Below are 22,120 nucleotides of genomic sequence, written 5' to 3' on the forward strand. Positions count from 1 at the left end.
GCCTAGATGCTGAATTTTAGGACACACAGCTCCTTGTCCTGCCAAGGGAAGGGATTCTTCTCCCTGGCCTGGCTTGACCTAGGAAAAGAAACTGGGGCCCTGGAAGAAGACTAACCCTGACCCCGGATGGGGCCTTGGGTCACTGGCCCCAGGGACAGAAAGATCAAGTGGTCCCTAAGGACCTCAGACTGCCGGAAGGGTGGCACCTCCTCTGCCCAGGGAAACTGTACCCAGCAGCCATCAGCATTTGGTGTCCCCTGCCACTGTAGATACCCACTTTGAGTGACGGATTCCCATAGAGTATGCCGGGGCCCGGGCCCGGTTCACGGTGACCTGCTCTGGGTTGTGAGTACCAGGCCCAGGTGTCTCCTCCAGGGGCCGAGGCGCTCGGGGTCTCCCCAGGATGCTGAACGCCGGCCTACGCTGTCGGTAGGTGTTGGGGTCAGGGGTCTCATACTGCCCAGGGCCTGGAATCTCTGAAGGATCCTGAGCGGGGCGTGCTGGGGGCCTGCGGCCCACAACTGTGAAGCTGGGGCTGCTAGGTTTGATAAAGATCTGCGATCCCCAGAGGGGTGGCATGCTGTAAGCATTGGGGGCCGGAAAAGAGGCATCTGGGGGCTTCTGTCGGAGGCGGGAGCCCAGAGTGAAAGCTGGGGGGTTCCGCTGGCGTACCAGGGGAGCCTTCTCTGGGCTGTAGGCTCCAGGGCCTGGTGTCACCTCCAGACCTGGGGAGTGAAGGAGCATTCGCACAAGATGGAGGCCTCACCGGACCTGCATCAGACATCACGAAGACCCAGAGTCTAGCCCAAGCAAATTCTTCACACATGCATTCCGTGCCTGATACTCCTGGTCGGCGCCAGCGGAGGCGCCCACTTCCACCCTTCCTCCAACCACCCCAGAGCACAGACATCCTCCTCCTGCTTCCCACGCCCACCAGCTGGTACCTTCTACCCCTCCAAGGCCCCATGATCACCCAGATTGTCCTCCTTGAAGATCTGGGCATCCTGAGATGGAGCCCTAGGTGGCCTGACTCTTCCAGGGAGTTCACTAAAGATGTCTCAGCATTAGTGTGACTAAAGAACTGGGGCGGGGCATGAGTGAAGGCTGAGCAGAGCCATGGAGCACAGGGAGATGGATGAGTGGGTAGGCAGGAAGATGGGATGGGCAGAAGAGTGGGCGGGTGGGTGGGTGGACAGATGGATGGATGGATGGATGGACGGACGGACGGACGGACGGACGGACGGACGGACGGATGGACGGATGGATGGATGGACGGACGGACGGACGGTTGGATGGGTGGGTGGATGGGTGGGTGGGTGGATGGATGGGTGGATGGATAGATGGACAGACGGACGGATGGTTGGATGGGTGGATGGACGGATGGATGGACGGACGGACGGATGGATGGACGGACGGATGGACGGTTGGATGGGTGGGTGGGTGGGTGGATGGATGGGTGGATGGACGGACGGACGGTTGGATGGGTGGATGGATGGGTGGGTGGATGGATGGGTGGGTGGGTGGGTGGATGGGTGGATGGATGGATGGGTGGGTTGGTGGATGGATGAATGGGTGGATGGACGGATGGATGGATGGACGGACGGATGGTTGGATGGGTGGACGGATGGGTGGGTGGGTGGATGGATGGGTGTGTGGGTGGGTGGGTGGATGGATGGATGGACGGATGGATGGACGGATGGGTGGGTGGATGGGTGGGTGGGTGGATGGATGGGTGGGTGAATGGGTGGATGGATGGATGGGTGGATGGTGGGTGGATGGATGGATGGGTGGATGGTGGGTGGATGGATGCATGGACGTAGAATGGATAGATGGGTGGGTATATGAATTGTTGGGTAGATGGATGGTGAATGGGTAGATAGGTGGATGGGTGGATGGATGGACGGGTGGATAGGTGGGTGGGTGCGTTGGTGGAGGGTGGTTGGATGGATGCATAGGTGGGTATATGAATGACTGGGTAGATGCATGGATGGACTGATAACATGCAGAGAATAAAATCAAGTGTTTGAGCATTCCTCTGGGACCATGAATGGGCTTTAAAAAAGGGCCCCTAGGCAGCAGGGTCACCATGTGTTGTCACCCCAGCTCAAGGCTGCGGGACTGGAGTAGTGAGCCTTCCTGAAACTCAGATTGTATTGCTGCGAACACTGAAGTACAGAGCTCCAATCGTGCAGGAAGAGGACAGCTTCCCAGACTGTAAAAGGCCACTTCCCACCACACACATTGTACTCACCTCGAATCTTGCCCCGGCCCTGCATGGAGTAGGCAGGGGGACAGCTACGGCCAAAGCGAGTAACTCTGGGGTCCAAGAAATACACGGGTCCTGGGCTGGAATCCTGAAGAGGTGCTGGGGAAAGGACCCGAAAGCGCAAAGGTGCCGTGAGCTAAGGGCTCCCCACACCTGGCCCAGAGCCGCCCAAGAGCCGACCTGGGAAGGACTGACTCTCCTGAAAGGGGTCAAGCAGAGGGACTGTGTGGGGCACGCCAATCCCAGCAGGGCCTTGGCTCACGCCGAGTCACCTGGAGTCACCCTTGAGATGGCTCAGCTTGCCTGACCCACATTTTCACATCAGTGTGGAAGGAAGAGATCACAAAGGCTACAGTTGGTTACCATTTTCACAGTTGTATATGTGGGAATGGAACCTAGACCGTCATAAATGGTAGTCTTGAGCTTCCCCCTCAGCCACACCAGTGGATTCTAGGCTGGGCTCCACCCTGACCACGCCCCCAGTCCCTCACTGGGGGATTCTAGGTGGGGCTTCACCCTGGTCACGCCCCCAGCCCCTCGCTGGGGGATTCTGGGCGGGGCTCCACCCTGACCACGCCCCCAACTCCTCTCTGGTAGATTCTAGGCAGGGGCTCCATCCTTTTTCCCTTAAACTCTTGATCCTCCTGCCTCAGTATTTGAGTTGCCAAAAACGACAGATCTGTAGCACCATGCTTGGCCTGGTCACTGGTTGCTGGACTTTAGACACTCCATGCCGGGCCCGCAGGTGAGGGCTAAGCTTCACCAAGTCTTTGAGTCCCAGGATGTGCGTAGGTACCACGCAGGTGTGGGCTTCTGTGCACGCCCACACCGGCAGTGTTTGCACACACACAGTCTCCCTACTAACCCTATGGTGGTCACTAATGTTAAAGAATGGGCTCAGAAACACCCCACGCCTGTGCGCCTAACAGCTCTTCCCTAGCTCAGAGCTAATCTAAATGACTCCCAGGATAGGAGGAATGGGGTCGCAGTCACCGATATGTGCTGGGCCACACACAGGAAGATGCCTGTCCCTCGTCACCTCAGCCAGCCTGTGGCAAGCAGGACTGTTGGCGCTCAGCCCCTGCTCGGCACGGGCAAACCTGCTTTCCATCTCCTACGCAGTTTGTGTAATGAGAGAATGCAGCTCGCCAGCCAGGACGCGTCCCACCCGACCTGCAGGCTGCAGCGGGTGGGCTCTTCTCATGGGTCCCCCTTCACCAAACTTTCTCTTTTTTCGGGGGGGGGTGTCCTAGAACTCGCTCTGTAGACCAGGTGGTCTCAGGCTCATAGAGATCCACCTGCGTGTGCCACCACACCCAATTAAGAGTTCATTTTTCAGTTAAACGCTGTGTACTTGTCGGGGAGGATTTGTGCTCTGTGGGTGCAGGGCCCACAGAGGCTGGCAGACAGCATCGGATTCCGCTGGAGGTGGAGTTACAGGAGGTTGTGAGCCACCGTCGCCGTCTCCAGTTCCATCCCAGCACAACCGCACTGCCCCCGCAGGACCCTCGCTGGTCCCAGCTGGAGAGAGGCTCACTGGATCCACCGTCCTTCCGTCTTGTGGCCTCTGTCCAGCCCCCTGGGGCCCCAGAGCAGTTGCAGGACCAAGGGCTGGGTCCAAGGGCTGGTACATTCAGTCAACATCACTGAGAACTCCAAGCTTGCCGTGGGGTTTAGACGCCACACGCTACAGAATGTCAGAGAGAGGGAAGCTCCATGCCTGGTCACTGCATCTATGCCAGCCACTAACAACCAACCTACACTTGGGACAGAAAATCCACTCGCAACACACAGAGTGCTTTTTGGACACCAAGCAGAACTGTGGCTTTTTTTTTTTTAACCAAGCCTGAGGTCTTAGGCATGGTAGGCTAGGACTCTACCCACTGAACCACACCCTGAACCCTGGCCACCCAATCCTTACTGACCCATCAAAACCTTGGTGTCTGGCCAGATGTGATGATATATATCTGTGATCCCAGAGTTCGGGTGATGGAGGCACCTGAGCTACATGAGGAGGCAACAATCTACCCGTGGCACAGCCACTGGGAGGGAGACCAGGCCTGCCTACCCGGCCTTGCTCTCCCTGAGGTCTCCTTCAGCAGAACTTTGGGGGCCCGAAGAGGTCCCTGTGCTCCTCAGCTGGCCTTACCTTCACTGGGCCGCTGAGCGAGTGAGTAGGCGGGACTGGCTGTCTTGGTGCAGTCATGGTTGACATAACCAACGGTGGACGGAAGAACGTACAAGCCAGGTCCGGAGCCTGAGACCCAAAGACCAGATCACAGCTGGTGTCTGCAACCCTGAGAGGCTGGGCAAAGCGTCCCACCCTGGTCCCCCAGACATCTCCATGGCAGAGTAAGGAAAGGGGTCCTGGAGGACTGGATGACACCCACATTGTGAGCTGGTCATGGGTCACAGGACTGTGGAGATTCAGGAAACAGGCTAACACAGGAAACAAAGGCTGGGAGCAAAGACCCTCACTGGTAGGGAAACTGAGGCTAGGAACAGGATGGTTGTGTTATAGGGGCTTACAAAGCTGAAGGCATAGACCTTGTCACAGGTGGAGAAAGAGACGCTAAGGGCAGAGATACTTCTCATGAGCAGGAAAACAGGCCAACAGGCCAAAGCAAAGAGACTCACAAGAGAGAAAACCGAGACCAGGATATAGAGACCACTATGACTAGGGAAACTGAGGCTGGGGACATAGAAATCATCGAGGGAGGGAAACTGAGCTCAAGACAAAGAGATCATTCTGGAGGGGAAGGTGAAGCAAGCACAGAGAAACACCACCTCAGAGGCGGGGAGTTGGAACCTGGTGTAGATCTGACCCCACTGTCCACCCTAGGATGGGAAATTAAGGCACAGGCTACAGCCTGAATCCTCCAAGAATGCCCCCCCCCCCCGCTGAACCCAGCCTCAGCCCCTTCACACACTCTGCAGTTCCCACAGGGACCCTCCCTCTGACTCCTTCCCTCCAGTCCTGCCCTAATGTGCTCCCAACCTGTGTCCCTGCTGGGCAAGCGTGTAGGCCCAGCAGATCCCACAGGGGGCGTATGGACATACGGTCCTGCCTGTAGATGCTGCCTCTGCTGAGCCCTCTCCCACAAGGCCAGCACAAACCATTCTCCAGGGTGACCATTCCACAGGACTTCCTCAGCCCGGTCTCTGGAATGTGGCCCTCAGCCACCCGCCGGGCCAGGGGTATTGTGGCCAACCTGGCCACTGGGTCGCAGCTGAGGGTCCCCATGGTGAGCAGGGCCTGGTGTGGGCTCCTGTGCCCTGCTGTTCTGGAGCCACAAACCAGGCACTGTCCCCGATCCTCACAGCTCAGCCAGTGTGTTGGCAGAGGCCTGGCCTCACCACACCCTCCCACCACCACACAGACAGCCCCTTGTCCCTACGCAAGGATCTCGGGGCCTGGCCCGAGCCAGGCTGGTCGCCGGACGCTGGCCTGGAAGAGGAGCGGAGATCAAGTGTCAGCCAGATGGCTGGATGGCCCAGGAAAGACTCCAGTGTCAGCCGAACAGGTCCCCAAGGAGCTGACTGAGCTAGGCCACCGGGCCAGAGCAGGCCCCAGGGAGCCAGAAGTGCAAACAGGACACCCCCAGCCGCATGGATAAAGAGTGCAGCGCCCCATTTCCACAGAGCCCAGGGTTGTGTACAGCACATCCCCAACTTGGCCAAGTGCTCATCAGCAGGCGTGCACCGAGTACCTGGTATTGTATACCTGACTCCTTTTAGGGTGGCGTGAACAAAACAGGAATAAACTGGTAAATGGCAGTTATGTTCTTACCGTGGGAAGAGAAGCTAGGCAATAAGTGAAGTGGATTGTTCTGGTGTGGAGCATACTGAGAAGGAAGGCTACATCAGGAGGAGAGGTCCCAAGGCAGGACTGAGGACAGCGGTCTAGGGCGGTGCTGTGTTCTCACCCTTGCTTAGGGCTACTAGCAGCTTCAGATAGGGAGTTCTGGGAACACTGGCCTAATGAACTAGGACACACTTTTGCCCGAACGTTTGTCTCTAAGCTGCTGGGCATTTTTTAAAATGTAGTGACTTGGAGTTTTGGTGGAGACAAGGACTTACAATGTAGCCCAGGCTGACCTTGAACTCCTCCGCCTCCCTGGTGCTAGGGTCACAGTCAAGAGGTCAAGAGCGCCATCTGTGGTCTCAGATGGAGGAAACTGAAGAGGATGAGCCTATATTATTTCTATATTTCTCTCCATTTCACCACCATCCGGCACACCTATATTTCTGTGTATATAGATGGGCTACAGAATGGATATGAATTATGACCAGTGGTGGCGCACACCTTTAATCTCAGCACTCAGGAGGCATAGGCAGGCAGATCTCTGAGTTAGAGGCCAGCCTGATCTACAGAGTGAGTTCTGGGACAGCCAGGACTACACAGAGAAACCCTGTCTCAAAAACAAATAGTTCAAGTGGCTGTACAGAGTTCATGAAGTTTAAGGAGCTGAGAAAGAGTCGATATTGGATGGTAGTGAAGCAGACCAAGCACGGGAGGGGGCTGCTGGGATCAGGGCTGGAAGGTGAGCTGCCATGTTCTGTTACAAGGTAAAGGGCCAAACTGATCAGGGAACGGCAGGTTTGCATCCTGACCCAGATGGGCAAACAAATGGCTGGCAGGCAATCCAACAGACGGTGTCAACCAGGGGACAAAACTAGATCTGCACCCAGGAAAAGTTACGGAGTCCTTCACACACACACACACACACACACACACACACACACACACACACACACCAGTAGCAAACGATGAATGAATTGATGTGGGGCCACCAGTGTCCTTCATGGAATCCAGGTGTGGGGTCACCTGTGTCCTTCACGGGATCCAGGTGTGGGGTCACCAGTGTCCTTCGTGGGATCCAGGTGTGGGGTCACCAGTGTCCTTCATGGGATCCAGGTGTGGGGTCACTGCATCCTTCATGGGATCCAGGTGTGAGAGCACCAGTGTCCTTCACGGGATCCAGGTGTGGGGCCACCCGTGTCCTTCACTTCATGGGATCTAGGTATGGGGTCACCAGTGTTCTTCACTTCACGGGATTCAGGTGAAGGATTTTGCACCTTCCCTTGCTTGGATGAGTCTGATAAATCATTGGTCCTGGTTTACCTGATGTTTCTTTAATATGTCCGTGGGTCCCCCACAACCTTGATTGACCTCCATGAACACAGAGCAGTCCTGTCTGACCACCAGAAATACATGATGTGTCGACCTTGTGTTAGCCACACAGGCTACAGCTATGGGTCCATCCAGGGAGGGCTGTGGTCATTCTTCTCCTCAGGACAAAGCCAGAGGCTGCTTGTAAAATGAATGACGGTGGAGTCGCCTAGAGCAATGTACAATGTGTGTGTTGGGGGGAGATGACTGTTTTATTCAATGTGGAGTAACTTAGGGTAGGGCACAGCCTGCTGGACAGAGCCCCATTCTGCCTCTCTACAACCAGAGCTGCTCAGTCAGAAAGACAAGATCCTTCCACTGGCATCGGCCATAGACCCAGAGCCAGGCAGAGACAGGACCAGGCAGAGAATTCTCTGATCCCCACCCGAGGCTATTTCCTGGGCCCAGCTGCCAGAAAGCCCCAGAGTGCAGAAATCTAGGGCTCACCCTGCATGTCTGTTTCTCCATAGGGACCAAGGAAGGAAGTTTAGGTAGGAAAGTCTTGAGAGCAGAGGATGGAGGGAGGGAGGGGACAGAGAGACAGAAAGACAGGGTGGGGAAGGAAGCAGAGAGACAGTGGCACAGGCATGAAAGGCCTGGTCTGGGCAGGAAGGACTCTTCGCCTGACACATGGCAGGGGAAGGCTTGAGGGCTGGTGGAGCCCACAGCACAGGGAACTCATGGGTCCCCTCTGGTGGATGACTGGTGAATAGGCCCCAGCATGTCTGTAGGTCTGCGGAGATTAATACAAGGGAAGAAAGATGGGGACATGACGAAAAGACAAGTAAAAGCATTAGAAGGGATGGGGAAGTGGAGGATGGTAGAGGATGATGGAGGGTGATGGAGGGTGGGGGGGTGGTGGAGGGTGGGGGGATGGTGGAGGGTGGTGGAGGGTGGGGGGATGGTGGAGGGTGGGGGGGTGGTGGAGGGTGGGGGGGATGGTGGAGGGTGGTGGAGGGTGGTGGAGGGTGGGGGGATGGTGGAGGGTGGGGGGGTGGTGGAGGGTGGGGGGGATGGTGGAGGGTGGTGGAGGGTGGTGGAGGGTGGGGGGATGGTGGAGGGTGGGAGGGATGGTGGAAGGTGGGGGGGATGGTGGAGGGTGGGAGGGATGGTGGAAGGTGGTGGAGGGTGGTGGAAGGTGGGGGGGATGGTGGAGGGTGGGGGGGATGGCGGGGGGGGATGGTGGAGGGCGGGGGGATGGCAGAGGGTGGTGGAGGGTGGTGGGGAATGGTGGGGGATGGTGGAGGGGGGGATGGTGGAGGGTGGGGGAGGGTGGGGGTGGTGGAGGGTGGTGGAGAGTGGGGGGTGGCGGAGGGTGGGAGGGATGGCAGAGGGAGAATGGTGGAGGGTGGGGGGATGGTGGGGGGTGGGGGGGATGGTGGAGGGTGATGGAGGATGGGGGGAAGGCGGAGGGTGGTGGAGGATGGGGGGAAGGCGGAGGGTGGGGGAGGGTGGTGGGGGATGGGGGAGGGTGGGGGATGGGGGAGGGTGGGGGATGGGGGAGGGTGGGGGAGGGTGGGGGGTAGGCGGAGGGGGAATGGTGGAGGGTGGGGGGATGGTGGGGGGATGGCGGAGGGGGGGATGGTGGGGGATGGTGGAGGATGGTGGAGGGTCGGGGGATGGTGGGGGATGGTGGAGAATAGTGGGGGATGGTGGTGGGGGATGGTGGAGGGTGGTGGAGGGTGGGGTGATGGGGGAGGATGGTGGAGGGTGGGGTGATGGGGGAGGATGGTGGAGGGTGGGGTGATGGGGGAGGATGGTGGAGGGTGGGGTGATGGGGGAGGATGGTGGAGGGTGGGGTGATGGGGGAGGGAGGGTGGTGAGGATGGTGGAGGGTGGGGGACGGTGGGGGAAAGTGGGGGAGGGTGGAGGATGGTTGGATATGGTGAACAGTAATGGTAGATTACAGAATATAGTGGAGCATGCTGGGAGGATGGTTGAGTGGGTGAAGGTGTGAAGGAGTGGGAAGACAGTGACAGCTGACCACACTATTTTATTTTATTTTTTATATTTTCAAGACAGGGTTTCTCTGTGTAACTGTCCTTGCTCTCCTGAAACTCACTTTGTAAACCAAGCAGGCCTGGAATTCACGGAGATCCACCTGCCTCTGCCTCTTGAATGCTGGGACTAAAGGCGTGCACCACCACCAGGCAGAAATGAGAGGTCTAAAGGAAGACCAACTGGAATGAAGAGAGTGGTACCCTCAGGATGAGACCTCACTCAGCTAGCCCTGCAGCCTGTGAAAGGAAAGTTACGCAAACGTAATTTAAGGCGGGAGGAGCAGGTTCTAGACCGAACAGACAGGAGAACTTGGCAGCTTCAGCCGTGTGGTCCTGGGTTTGTCACGAAGTGTACAGGAGAGGTGCAGAGATGGCTCCTCAGCTAAAAACACCAGGTACAGAGGACCTGGATTCAATCTTACATGGCAGCTGACAACTGTCTGTAACTCCTGTTCCAAAGGATCCAACTCCCTCATGCAGATGTACATGCAGACAAAACATCATTGCACATAAAATCAAAACTTAAAATCCGGGGGGAGGGGTTGAAGAGATGGTTCAGTGGTTAAGAGCACTGGCTGCTCTTCCAGAGGTCCTGAGTTCAATTCCCAGCAACCACATGGTGGCTCACAGTCATCTGTAATGAGATCTGGTGCCCTCTTCTGGCATGCAGGCACACATGGAAGGAATGTTATATACATAATAAATAAATAAATCTTAAAAAAAAAATAAAATAAAACAGATAAAAACCGGAGGGACTGGAGAGATGGCTCAAGCAAAATCAAAGAAATAGAATTTGAGGTTTATCCTGCTGGGTTCTGAGTCTTGCTTTGGTCCTACAATTTTTTGTTTGTTTGTGTTTGCTGTGTCCCCTTTCTTCCCTTCTGAAAGGATACTGTGTGCTCTATGCCACTGTATGTTGGAAGTTGGAAGTATGTAATTTTACAGGGGTCACAATAAAGACTGACTTGAGTCTCGGAAGATTGATCTCTAAGACAGTGTTCAGGTTAAAAGACCACTACATACATTGGTGGTCTGCCTGCATGTGTGTCAGTGTGAGGGTGTCAGACCCCCCGGAACTGAAGTCACAGACAGAGCTGCCATGTGTATGCTGGTCCTTTGGGAGAGTACCCGGTGCTCTCAATCACAGTCATCTCTCCAGTCCCCAGTCATGGTTTGAGTGAGAATGGCCCCCATAAGCTTGTATATTTGAATGCTTGGTCCCCAGCTGGTGGAGCTGTTTAGGAAGGACTAGGAGGTGTGGCCATGTTAGAGGAGGTGTGTCACTCGGAGTGGCCTTGGAGGTTTCAAACGCCCTCACCAGGTCCAGGTTCCCTCTCTTTCTGCCTCTGATTTGTAGGTAAGGTGTAAGCTCTTAGCTACTGCTCCAGAGCCTGCCTGCCTGCCTTGCTGCCATGTCCCCATCACGGTGGTCATGGGCTCACCCTCTGACACTGTAACCAAGCCTCCAACTAAATGCTTTCTTTTATAAGTTGCCTTGGTCGTGGTGTCTCTTCACAGCAATAGAAAAGCAACCAGCAAGCCGGACGTTGGTGGTGCACACCTTTAATCCCAGCACTTGGGAGGCAGAAGCAGGCGGATCTCTGTGAGTTCGAGGCCAGCCTGGTCTACAAGAGCTAGTTCCAGGACAGGCTCCAAAGCTACAAAAAAAAACCTTGTCTCGAAAAAACTAAAATGAAAACAGAAAAATAAAGAAAGGAAGGAAGGGAAAGAAAAAAAGAAAGGAAGGAAGGAAGGAAGGAAGGAAGGAAGGAAGGAAGGAAGGAAGAAAGGAAGAAAGGAAGAAAGGAAGAAAGAAAGAGAGAGAAAAGCGACCAAGACAAGGAGAAAAGGGTTTATTTCAGATTATGTGTCCTGATCACAGTCCTTCATTAAGAGACATCCCTGGAGACAGGAACTGAAGCAGAGGCCATGGAGCAAGGGCTCTCATATATGGGTCGTAGTGCCTTCAGGGTCAAATGCCCCTTTCATGGGGGTCGCATATCAGAAATCCTGTATAACAGATATTTACATTGTGATCCATAAAAGTAGCAAAATTACAGTTATGAAGAAGTGGCAAAAATATTTTTATGGTCAGTGGTGACCACAGCATGAGGAACTGTATCAAAGGCTCACAGCATCGGGAAGGTTGAGAGCCACCACCGTGGAGGAGCGCTGCTTACAAGCCTACTCCCCATGGCTTGCTCAGCCGGCTTTCTTGTGTAACTCAGGTACCACCCACAGTGAGCTAGACCCTCCTGCATTAATCATCAATCAAGAAAATACCCTACATGTTGGGAGGTGGTGGTGCACGTCATTAATCCCAGCTCTGGGGAGGCAGAGGCAGGCGGATCTCTGTGAGTTTGAGGCCAGCCTGGTCTACAGAGTAAGTTCCAAGACAGCCAGGGCTACACAGAGAAACCCTGACTCAAAAAACCAAAAAAAAGAAAAACAACAACTAGTGGGACACGGAGCATCCAAACGGGGACCAAGCAGTGGCAAAGGGACCACATTCTGTGGACAGGAAAGGTCTAGGTGTCCTGTGAGTCACAGTGAGGCCACAGAGTGCTGACGGGAACAAGGGTACATTGAGAACTTAACAGAACCCTCCCTGAGTGGACCGCAGAGGCAGCTCAGTGGTTAAGAGCGTTTACTGCTCTTGTAGATGACCTGGGTTCACTTCCTAAAACCCATATGGTATCTCACAACCTTCTGTTAACTCTAATTTTAGGGGTATGATGCCATCTTCTGGCATGTATTGGCACTGCACACAGATGGTGCATGCAGCGGGTACATACATGCAGGCAAAAACAGTCATGCAGGGGCTGGAGAGATGGCTCAGAGGTTAAGAGCATTGCCTGCTCTTCCAAAGGTCCTGAACCACATGGTGGCTCACAACCATCTGTAATGGGGTCTGGTGCCCTCTTATGACCTGCAGGCATACATGCAGACAGAATATTGTATACATAATAAATAAATATTTAAAAAAAAACAGTCATGCACATAAAGTCAAAATAAATATTTTCTTTTGTTTGTTTTTTTGAGACAGGGTTTCTCTGTGTAACAGTCCTGGCTGTCCTAGAACTCACTTTGTAGACTAGGCTGGCCTTGAACTCACAGAGATACACCTGTCTCTGCCTCCCAGGTGCTGAGATTAAAGGCGTGTGCCATGACTGCCTAGCTAAAAAACTTTTAAAAAGTAAATAAATAACAGTAGGTTGTGGTGACTGACACCTTTAATCCCAACACTAGAGGCAGAGGCAGGCAAATCTCTGAGCTCCAGGACAGTGGGGGTTACACAGAGAAGCCCTGTCTTGAAATAGAAAGGAAGGAGGGAAAGACTCCTGGGGCTTAAGGGACAGTTCCGTGGATAAAGCACACAAGCAATCTTGAGGACATGTACTCAAATCCCCAGAACCCACACAGATCTCTGTGGTGGAGGTAATCTGTAATTCCAGTGTTCTGAGGTCAGGATGGGAAGTGGAGTTGGAGAACTCCCTGGAAACTCTCAGGCCAGCCACTTCGCTATATGAAGGGAAAAATAAGATCCTGTCTTAAAAAAAAAAGCAAGGACTGCCACCAGCCTGTCTTCCAATGTCCAAATTTTGCTGTCACTGGTCCAACCCACCCCCATGATGATGATGGAAGTCACAAAATAATCCCACACCAGTTTATAATTATGAATAATATAAGGGTTATTTATTTAAGGGAAAACTTACAGATCGCTGTCCTAGATAACAGTCCTCTGCACAAACAGGAACAGAGTTTAGCAGCTGGAAGCAGGAGCCAAAGGTACACGCTTTACAACTGCTTTTAGAGTATCAGAGACCACGCACAAATGGGCTGGTATCTCAAAGGCTATTGACTGAAGGAACGGGCTCCCACAGCACCATCCCACTCCACCCCATACACACGGAACAATGGTGGAGGTTGTCCTTTGACTTACACACACAGACATATGCACCCACACATGAACTTGTACCCAAAGAAGGTGTAGGAGATTGAAAAACAAAGCAGACCCCTTCTCATTGTCTGACGGATGTCCTGAGTTCAGGAAGATGTAGAAGGGTGCACCTGCATTGCCAGAGACGGGCTCCAAGGACCCAGCTGGTGGGTGGCTGTTGGGGGTGGGGGTCACTGGTTCATCTTGGCCGACTGACTAGCTTAGACCCGAAATAATCACACAGAAACTATTAAGTGGGATGGAGAGATGGCTCAGTGGTTAAGAGCATTGCCTGCTCTTCCAAAGGTCCTGAGTTCAATTCCCAGCAACCACATGGTGGCTCACAACCATCTGTAATGAGGTCCTCTTATGGCCTGCAGGAATACACGCAGACAGAATATTGTATACAAAATAAATAAATAAATAAATAAACACTTTTAAAAAAAGAAACTATTAAGTAAGTCACTACTTGGCCCATTAACTCTAGCTTCTTATTGGCTAACTTATATTCATTTAACCGATTTCTACCAAGTTGTGTATCACCACGAGGCTGTGGCTTACCATCTAAAGTTCCAGTGTCTGTCTCCAGCGGGCTTCATGGCTTCTCCCTGACTCCGCCCTTCTTTCTTCCAGCATTCAGCCTCGCTTTCCCTGCCTGGTCTGTTCTTCCCTGCCACAGACTCAAAGCAGTTCTTTATTCACTAACCAATAAAAGCAACAGAAAGACAGAAGGAACTCCCACACCATTTCCCCTTTTCTGTTTAAACAAAAAGGAAAGTCTTAACTTTAACATAGTAAAATTACATATAACAAAACAGGTATCAAGCAAGAATTACAGTTACAATATTTATATCTACTTTATCTTTTATCATAACTAAGAAAAACTCTATCTATTCTTCAACTCCATCAAAGACTCCAGAAGGATATAATATTACCTAAGTTAACATGAAGTGCACTGTAAGCCACTTCCAAAACTCTAGAATTGACAGAGATGTCTCACTGCCTGGACAGTCACCCAAAATTCTTCTGTAATGTTGGAGCATCCATCTTCTGCCTACTGGCCCATATATCCAGCAAACTTTTCCATGAATCAGGAAATTTCAAAGACAGTTCCATCTATATTAGCAGCAGCAGACCCTTTCATCAAGCAGGAACCCCAAAAGATTGTCTCCCCTTTAGGCAAGTTCAGCAGTCATTTTTCTGCGGGTCCTGTATGTCCGGTTCATCAAGCAGTTCAGGCAAGAGCAGTTACTTGCCCAAATGGCTAACCAACTTCATAAAGAGTCTCTTTGATGCCCATCTTTCTTTCTTTTCTTTTCTTTTCTTTTTTTTTTTCAAAACAAGGTTTCTCTGTAGCTTTGGAGCCCTGTAACATGAGGACCTGTTAGTTGGGGTGTCTGTCCCACCCGGTCCCCCAGCCATTTAGTCCCATAGAAAAATCACATAGAGAATCTATATTAGGTTATAAACTGATAGGTCCTTTAGTTAAGGCTTTGTATTAACTCTTATAACTTTTATTAACCCATTATTCTTTTTATTTTTTTGGTTTTTCGAGACAGGGTTTCTCTGTGGCTTTGGAGCCTGTCCTGGAACTAGCTCTTGTAGACCAGGCTGGTCTTGAACTCACAGAGATCCTCCTGCCTCTGCCTCCCAAGTGCTGGGATTAAAGGCATGCGCCACCACCGCCCGGCTAAGATTTATTTATTTATACAGTATCCTGCCTATAGGCCAGAAGAGGGCACCAGATCTCATTATAGATGGTTGTGAGCCACCATGTGGCTGCTGGGAATTGAACTCAGGACCTCTGGAAGAGCAGTCAGTGCTCTTAACCGCTGAGCCATCTCTCCAGCCCTTAACCCATTATTCTTATCTATGTTATCTACATGGCTCAGTACTTTTTTCAGCAGGGCAGGTCACATTTTGCTTCTTAGGTGGTTGAGACAGGACTGCGGGAAGAGTTTCCTTCTTCCCAGAATTCTCCTGTTCTTATTGACCCACCTCTACTTCCTGTCTGTTTGTCCTGCCTATACTTCCTGCTGTTTGTCCTGGCTACTGGCCAATCAGCATTTATTTAAAACATAATTGAAAGAATATAGATAATTCTCCTGCACCAGAGCCCATCCTGGAACTAACTCTTATAGACCAGGCTGACCTCAAACTCACAGAGATCCACCTGCCTCTGCCTCCCAAGTGCTGGGATTAAAGGTGTGTGTGCCACCACGGCCCGGCAATGCCCATCTTTCTCTTGAAGTAGCTTTGTACTGCCAGCAGAAGATGTGACTCATTGTCATGATAAATCCTAAATTCTTGGGGGCTGGAGAGATGGCTCAGTGGTTAAGAGCATTGCCTGCTCTTCCAAAGGTCCTGAGTTCAATTCCCAGCAACCACATGGTGGCTCACAACCATCTGTAATGAGGTCTGGTGCCCTCTTTTGGCCAGCAGGCATACACACAGACAGAATATAGTATACATAATAAATAAATAAATATTTTTTTTAAAAAATCCTAAATTCTTTTTTTTTTTGGGGGGGGGGGTTCGAGACAAGGTTTCTTTGTGGTTTTGGAGCCTGTCCTGGAACTAGCTCTTGTAGACCAGGCTGGTCTCGAACTCACAGAGATCCGCCTGCCTCTGCCTCCCGAGTGCTGGGATTAAAGGCGTGCACCACCACCGCCTGGCCTAAATTCTTAAAACACTTTAAATGCCATATTCTGTAGTTTTTGAAAGGTTTGAAGAATACTTATCTGAAATACATCTCTGTACATCTAGAAAAATCTAACTTAACATGGCTACAAGCTTGACTATTAAAGATGATTATCTATTAACCTATATTTCTTAATTACACATTACATTTTAAATGAGCTGCACAAACATAATACTTTAATCAAGAGCAGAAAAATATATATAACAAAGTTGACCTTAAATTTGTATCACTAAACCAAGATCCATACCAATGCAAATCTCTATAGCATATCCCATTTAAGGTAAACAAACATTTATAGACAATATTTGGGAATATGGACGTAGCTCTCCTCCAAACTTCTTCCTGCTGTTTATTGGGCAAAGTATTTTTAGGGGTGTTCAAGATAACCTTTCAGGGGGTCTTGGTCCATCAAACCACATTAGTCTGGAAGGAATCCACAGGTTCTCATCCTTTGTGGAAACAAAAGCAGAACCTCTTTTCCAAAGCAACATATCCTTAGATTCATATTTTGAAATCAAGATACCTTTAAGATATTTATGTTGGTTTAGCTTAGCAGCCCATACAATAAAATGTCTCTCTGTACTTAGTTCCTTCATAGTCAAAAAATTCAAAGGAAACACAATAATATACATAATCCAGACTCTCTGTGAATTTTTCATTTTTATTTGACTTATTTTTATTTACTCCTTTTAATCTATGACTGTCTGTACTCTGCTTCTTTGAAGACTTTCCTTTTTATTAAAAAAAAAACATTTACTTCTTTTTATAACTCTCTGTACTCTTTTTCCTCTCTCTCCCAAGCCTATGTACATTTATCCAACACTGTGACCCATTTAGAGGTCTTTTATGTCTGACTCTGTCGTATTGTGCATCTGTAATTCTTTACTGTCCTGAAGAGCTTTTAAAATGGTAATCAGCTTGGTTGCAGTGGCTCTGGATGCTGGCACTGCCTCTCTCCACTTTCAAAATGGTGGAGGTACCATTACTGCCAGTGAGCTGCAGGCAAGGTCTCGGCTATCTTCCACTTGGGCATACATGCACCCGAGCTCCTCACAAACCCTATTCAAGTGCTCCATAGCCGGGCCAGCAAACAGCAAGAAGCTGTGTTAAACTCTGCGTTTTTGTGTCTAGAATTCCTTTCTAAGACTTCTCAGGTTTTATGTTGAATTAAATAGCCACATTGTCACCAATTTGTTGAAGGGAGAGGGCTGCTTGTTGGTTTCTGGCTGCTTAGCCCTGAAATAATCACATAGAAACTGTATTAATTAAATCACTGCTTGGCCCATTAGCTCTAGCTTCTTATTGGATAACTCTTAGATTCATTTAATCCATTTCTATTAATCTGTGTGCCACCACAAGTCTGTGGCTTACCAGGAAATGTTCTAGCGTTGATCTCTGGTGGGTTACATGGTGTCTCTCTGACTCCGCCCTTCTTTCTCCCAGCATTCAGCTTAGCTTTCCCCACCTAGTTCTGTTCTTTCCTGCCATAGGCTCAAAGCAGTTCTTTATTCGTTAACCAATAAAAGCAACACATAGGGGGCTGGAGAGATGGCTCAGTGGTTAAGAGCATTGCCTGCTCTTCCAAAGGTCCTGAGTTCAATTCCCAGCAACCACATGGTGGCTCACAACCATCTATAATGCGGTCTGGTGCCCAATATTGTATACATAATAAATAAATAAATATTTTAAAAAAAAAAGCAACACATAGACAGAAGGACCTCCCACACCAGATGAGTGTGGGTGCTCAGACAAGACAGAGTCTAGATCCACTCTTATCCCAAGGCAGTGGGCAGGAGATGGAGGATGGTGGCCAGGGTGGTACATTCCCATCACTCAAGCACTGGGGAGACTAAGTCAGGGAGACTGTGCAGCCTGACAGGCACTCCCGAGGGGGCTGAGTCTCTCGGGTTCCTGTCGTTTGTGCCCCTGGCCTGTGGTGAGCGACTCAGAGGGCTGGACTTTCCCAGGTGGCAGCCCACAAACTGCCCTCCCAGACACCTCGATCTGTCCTCTACCTTGCTAGTACTGCACATCTTGTCCTCTGTCCCAAAGCCAGGCCCGCTGACTTGGACTCACAGAGCTCTGAAGTTGCCTGCTGGCCTTGTTCCATGGGACTCTTAACAAAGAAAACCTGTCCTGTCCCAGCTGGGCTCCTGTCCTGTCTCTCCCGGAAAGAGTTGCCATCCCTGCAGGTCAGAACCAGTTCAGTGCTCTGCTGGGAAATCCAGCTTCAGGTTCAGATCAGGGGGACATGAGCCTCTCCAGGAATGAAAGGCCAGGGGGTCTGCAGAGGGAACCTGGCAGACTCATTTGTCCCCACAAAGTCCTCCCCTCTCTGGCAGCCCCTCCTGTTTCCTGCTCTTCCAGAGCACCCTGAAACCCAGCCAGCACACTTGTCTGCAGTCTGCCTGGTGCACCCTCTCCTCCCCTCCTCCAAGCCTTTGTCTGTCCCCATATGAATGACCTATGACCTTCCTGACCCCAATCTACCCCACAGTTCACCCCATGCCCATTCAGCCAAGCTCTAGACACTAACCAAGCACTTGCCAAGCTGGAAGCAAACTGTGGCTTAAGCCTGAGGTATCCCCAAAAGATCCCTGAGTTCCAGCATGGGGAGATGGGGGCACTTAAAGAACAGGGCCTAGGTGGAGGCCCTCTAAGGTCACTGACGTAGTGCCCTCAGAAGGGTTTGTGGGACTCCAGTCTCTCCCTCACTCTTTGACCCTGGTTTTGTCTAGTTTTGTTTTTGAGACAGGGTCTTGTGAAGAAGTCCAGGCTAGGGTCAACTTCATGGCAATTCTCCTGCCTCAACTCACCGAGTATTGGGATGGCAGGTATGTGCTGCTGGTCCCAGCTCTCGCTCTCTTTTATTTCTTGGCTGTAGGGTGAATAAGATGCGTCTCTGCACACATCCTAATTCATCAAACTCCCAAAACTCTGAGTCAAAACAAACCACTTCCCAGGTGTTATAGTAATAGAAAATGGACTATTCAGCGCTCAGACTCCTCCTCCCCCTAAAACCAAAGCTCCAGGAGTGGAGGAAGTGTGACTCATGGATGGAGCCCCACCTAGAATACCCCCACCCTGTGAGGGGCTGGGGGCGTGGTCAGGGTGGAGCCCCGCCTATAATCCCCCTGTGAGGGGCTGGGGGCGTGGTCAGGTTGAACCCCGCCTAGAATCCCCCTGTGAGGGGCTGGGGGCGTGGTCAGGGTGGAGCCCCGCCTAGAATCCCCAGTGAGGGGTTGGGGGCGTGGTCAGGGTGGAGCCCCACCTAGAATCCCCAGTGAGGGGCTGGGGGCGTGGCCAGGAGTGGAGCCCCTGATTAAAATCCCCCAGTGAGGGGTCGGGTGTGTAATGATGGTAGCATGCTTCCCTACCACATACGATGCCCTCAGCTAATTCCAGCACAATCTGTCAAGTAAGGCACAAAGCATAAGGTCTCTGTGGTACTTAGAACAACACTTACTATAGAGCATCGTTCAATAAATCCATCCTGAGTTGTCTGACCATGTCTTGTCCTAGCAGCTACTCTCACACTCCAGGACCTCAGGGCTCTGCCAAAGGCTAGTGCATCAAACAGAACCCTGCTGTACAGTAATATCATGTCTGATGTATGCAGGAGTCAGGAAGCTGAGACAGGAGAATTGAGTTTGAGGACAGCCTGAACTACAGAGTGAGTTCCTGCCCAGCCTGGTTATGAAATTAAATAAATAAAACATCAGATTTCCCCAGCATCTTCACCCCAAGTAAGAAAGTGAGGCATTTGACTTCATCCTGACAACAAGACCTGCTGCTTAGCAACCTTGTCACTTGCCATCATAATCTCAGCCCCTAGTAATAGCACGGTAACTTTGGTAACAGAACCCAGACACAAGAAAATTGAACCCATCTCCCTAGAAACAGGACCTGGGACCCATCAACATTCAACCAGCTCCTAGTAACAGTACCTCAAGCTTAGCAGCAGGTCTCCACCCTTGGCAACACAATCCCAGCCCCTAGCAACAGGATCCCAGCCTAGCAACACTGTCTCAGCCCCTAGCAACAGGATCCCAGCCTAGCAACATCATCCCAGCCTAGCAACATCATCCCAGCCCCTAGCAACAGGATCCCAGCCTAGCAACACTGTCTCAGCCTAGCAACATCATCCCAGCCTAGCAACATGATTCCAGCCTGTCACCATGGTCCCAGCCAGCAGTGCCAACTCCTGAGGTGGTAACACACATTTCTGGCACAGGGAGACCGTGAGCGCACCCTTGGACTCTAATACCTGCACCCTGGCACTGACCAAAGACCCTCAAGTGAGATCTGTGACTAACAAAACTGAGTGAGACTCGAAGTCCCCTCAGCTCCAAAGCCCCCTTGGTTGAGAATGCTGAAGATTGAGAGCTCAGGTGCTCAGCTTCCACAGTTTTGTGGGCCACATACTTGGCCCAAAGCATGATGGGAACTGGAGTTCAGTCACAGTGGTGGTAAAGGACTCCAGAGAACTGTGGACTTGACTGAGATCACAGGGAAGGGTGGAGCCAACAACGGAGAGGTGAACGGAGGGGCTGCTGAGCCCATAGGCGTGTCCTCAGTGAGTAGGGGGCTAGAGACAGCTCCTGTCCCCGAGTAGTGGCCTTGGGTAGGTAGGTAGGTCAAAAGCTGAGGGACCGGCCCAGTGTTTGTGGGTAGGATGTGGAAGTGAGGGGTCAGGAACTGGTAGAGATGCAGCCAGAGTCCAGAGCAGAAGGTTAGGGACAGCATCAGGGCTAAATGCCTCATGACTCCCAGATCCTGGTAAACCTTCTCATTTCTGTTTCCAACCATCGGCCGGATGAATTCTGAGAGGTCAGTCAGGGCAACTATTGGAGCGTGTCCTCAAGTGAGGGGTCAGTGTGGCATCCCCTGGCATGCAACAATCAATAACAGACCTGAGGTCAGGGCTTCAGGTTGTTCAATCAAATAAATGGAGGGCAGTTCTGGAAGCCAGGCCCTGTCAGGTCCTGCTCGGGGGAGGGGGGGGCCAGTCCACGCCTGCCTGGGCCCACTCCTGGGCAGAGCCAGCACCCACCAAACAGTTATCACTGCAACATGGCACTCTGATCCTCTAGCAGGTGTGAGGGCCACCAGAGAGGGCCCCAAGCCCCCAGCCTCTCCGCCCAGGTTTGCCCACAGAGGCCACTGACTGGGAGGCATGTCGTGCAGGGGAGGTCTTTTGTCTTGGACATCAAGCTGTCTGTCGTGGGGCTCCCCAGCCCAGTACTGCCTGAGACACCCCTTCACACACTCCCAGGACAGACCCCTGATGAGGGATCGCCTGTGTGGGGTGAAGAGTGAGTCGTTTTGGATCTGTGAAGACACCGCAGCCAGCCCACCCACCCCAAGCCAGCAGGTGTCGCTATCAGCCTGACCAGGTACCTCAGCGGCCCAGATCCACCCCGGCAGGCCTCCAGCTTCCGGGTCTCTGTGATGCCTGGCATCTCCAGGGCCCCTCCAGGCGAAAGGCAGCAGGCAGCATGAAGCCCCTCTGGCTGACAGAGCAAACCTCATTGCTTGTGATTTGTCGGCTCCCCCTCCAGGCCCAACACAGCTTACACAGGTGATTCCACGAACACAAGGGCCGTGTGGCTGGAATCAGGTGTCCCACCACGGACAGTAGGTAGCCAGGGGTAGCCCTCCGTCCATGGTGGTCTGCACAGGACAGTGTGTGCTGTGTGTCTCAGCAGTGCACTAGAATGCTTGCTTTTTTTTTTAAGGTTCTTTTAAATTATTTTATTTTATTTTATTTTGATGCTTTCTCTTTAACTTTAATGTGCATTGGTGTTTTGCTTGCATGTATGTCTGCGTAAGGGTGTCAAATCCCCTGGAGTTGGAGTTACAGAACCAGGGTCCTCCGGAAGAGTAAAATCAGTGTTCTTTACCTCTGAGCCATCTCTCCAGCCCCCTAGGTTTGTTTCCTTTTTCGTTTGTTTGTTTATCTGTCTGTCTATTTGTTTAATATTTATTTAACTTTTTTTTTTTTTTAGTTAGATCCTCCCTACATAGTCCTGCAGGAACT

At 51.7% G+C, this 22,120-nt stretch overlaps 1 protein-coding gene across 1 annotated transcript; it reads right to left on the reverse strand.

Moving 5' to 3' along the window:
* Window positions 1–83: 83 nt before the first annotated feature.
* Cimap1d (CIMAP1 family member D) lies at window positions 84–5,510 on the reverse strand. Its single transcript, XM_057772977.1, has 4 exons — window positions 5,384–5,510; window positions 4,416–4,523; window positions 2,252–2,365; window positions 84–725 (listed from the first exon to the last, which is right to left on the reverse strand). The coding sequence occupies exons 1-4, from the start codon at window positions 5,508–5,510 to the stop codon at window positions 241–243; spliced, it is 834 nt and encodes a 277-aa protein (XP_057628960.1). The 3' UTR covers window positions 84–240.
* Window positions 5,511–22,120: the final 16,610 nt, after the last annotated feature.

Source organism: Chionomys nivalis, chromosome 6 (genome assembly GCF_950005125.1).
Source record: "Chionomys nivalis chromosome 6, mChiNiv1.1, whole genome shotgun sequence".
Taxonomy (NCBI): domain Eukaryota; kingdom Metazoa; phylum Chordata; class Mammalia; order Rodentia; family Cricetidae; genus Chionomys; species Chionomys nivalis.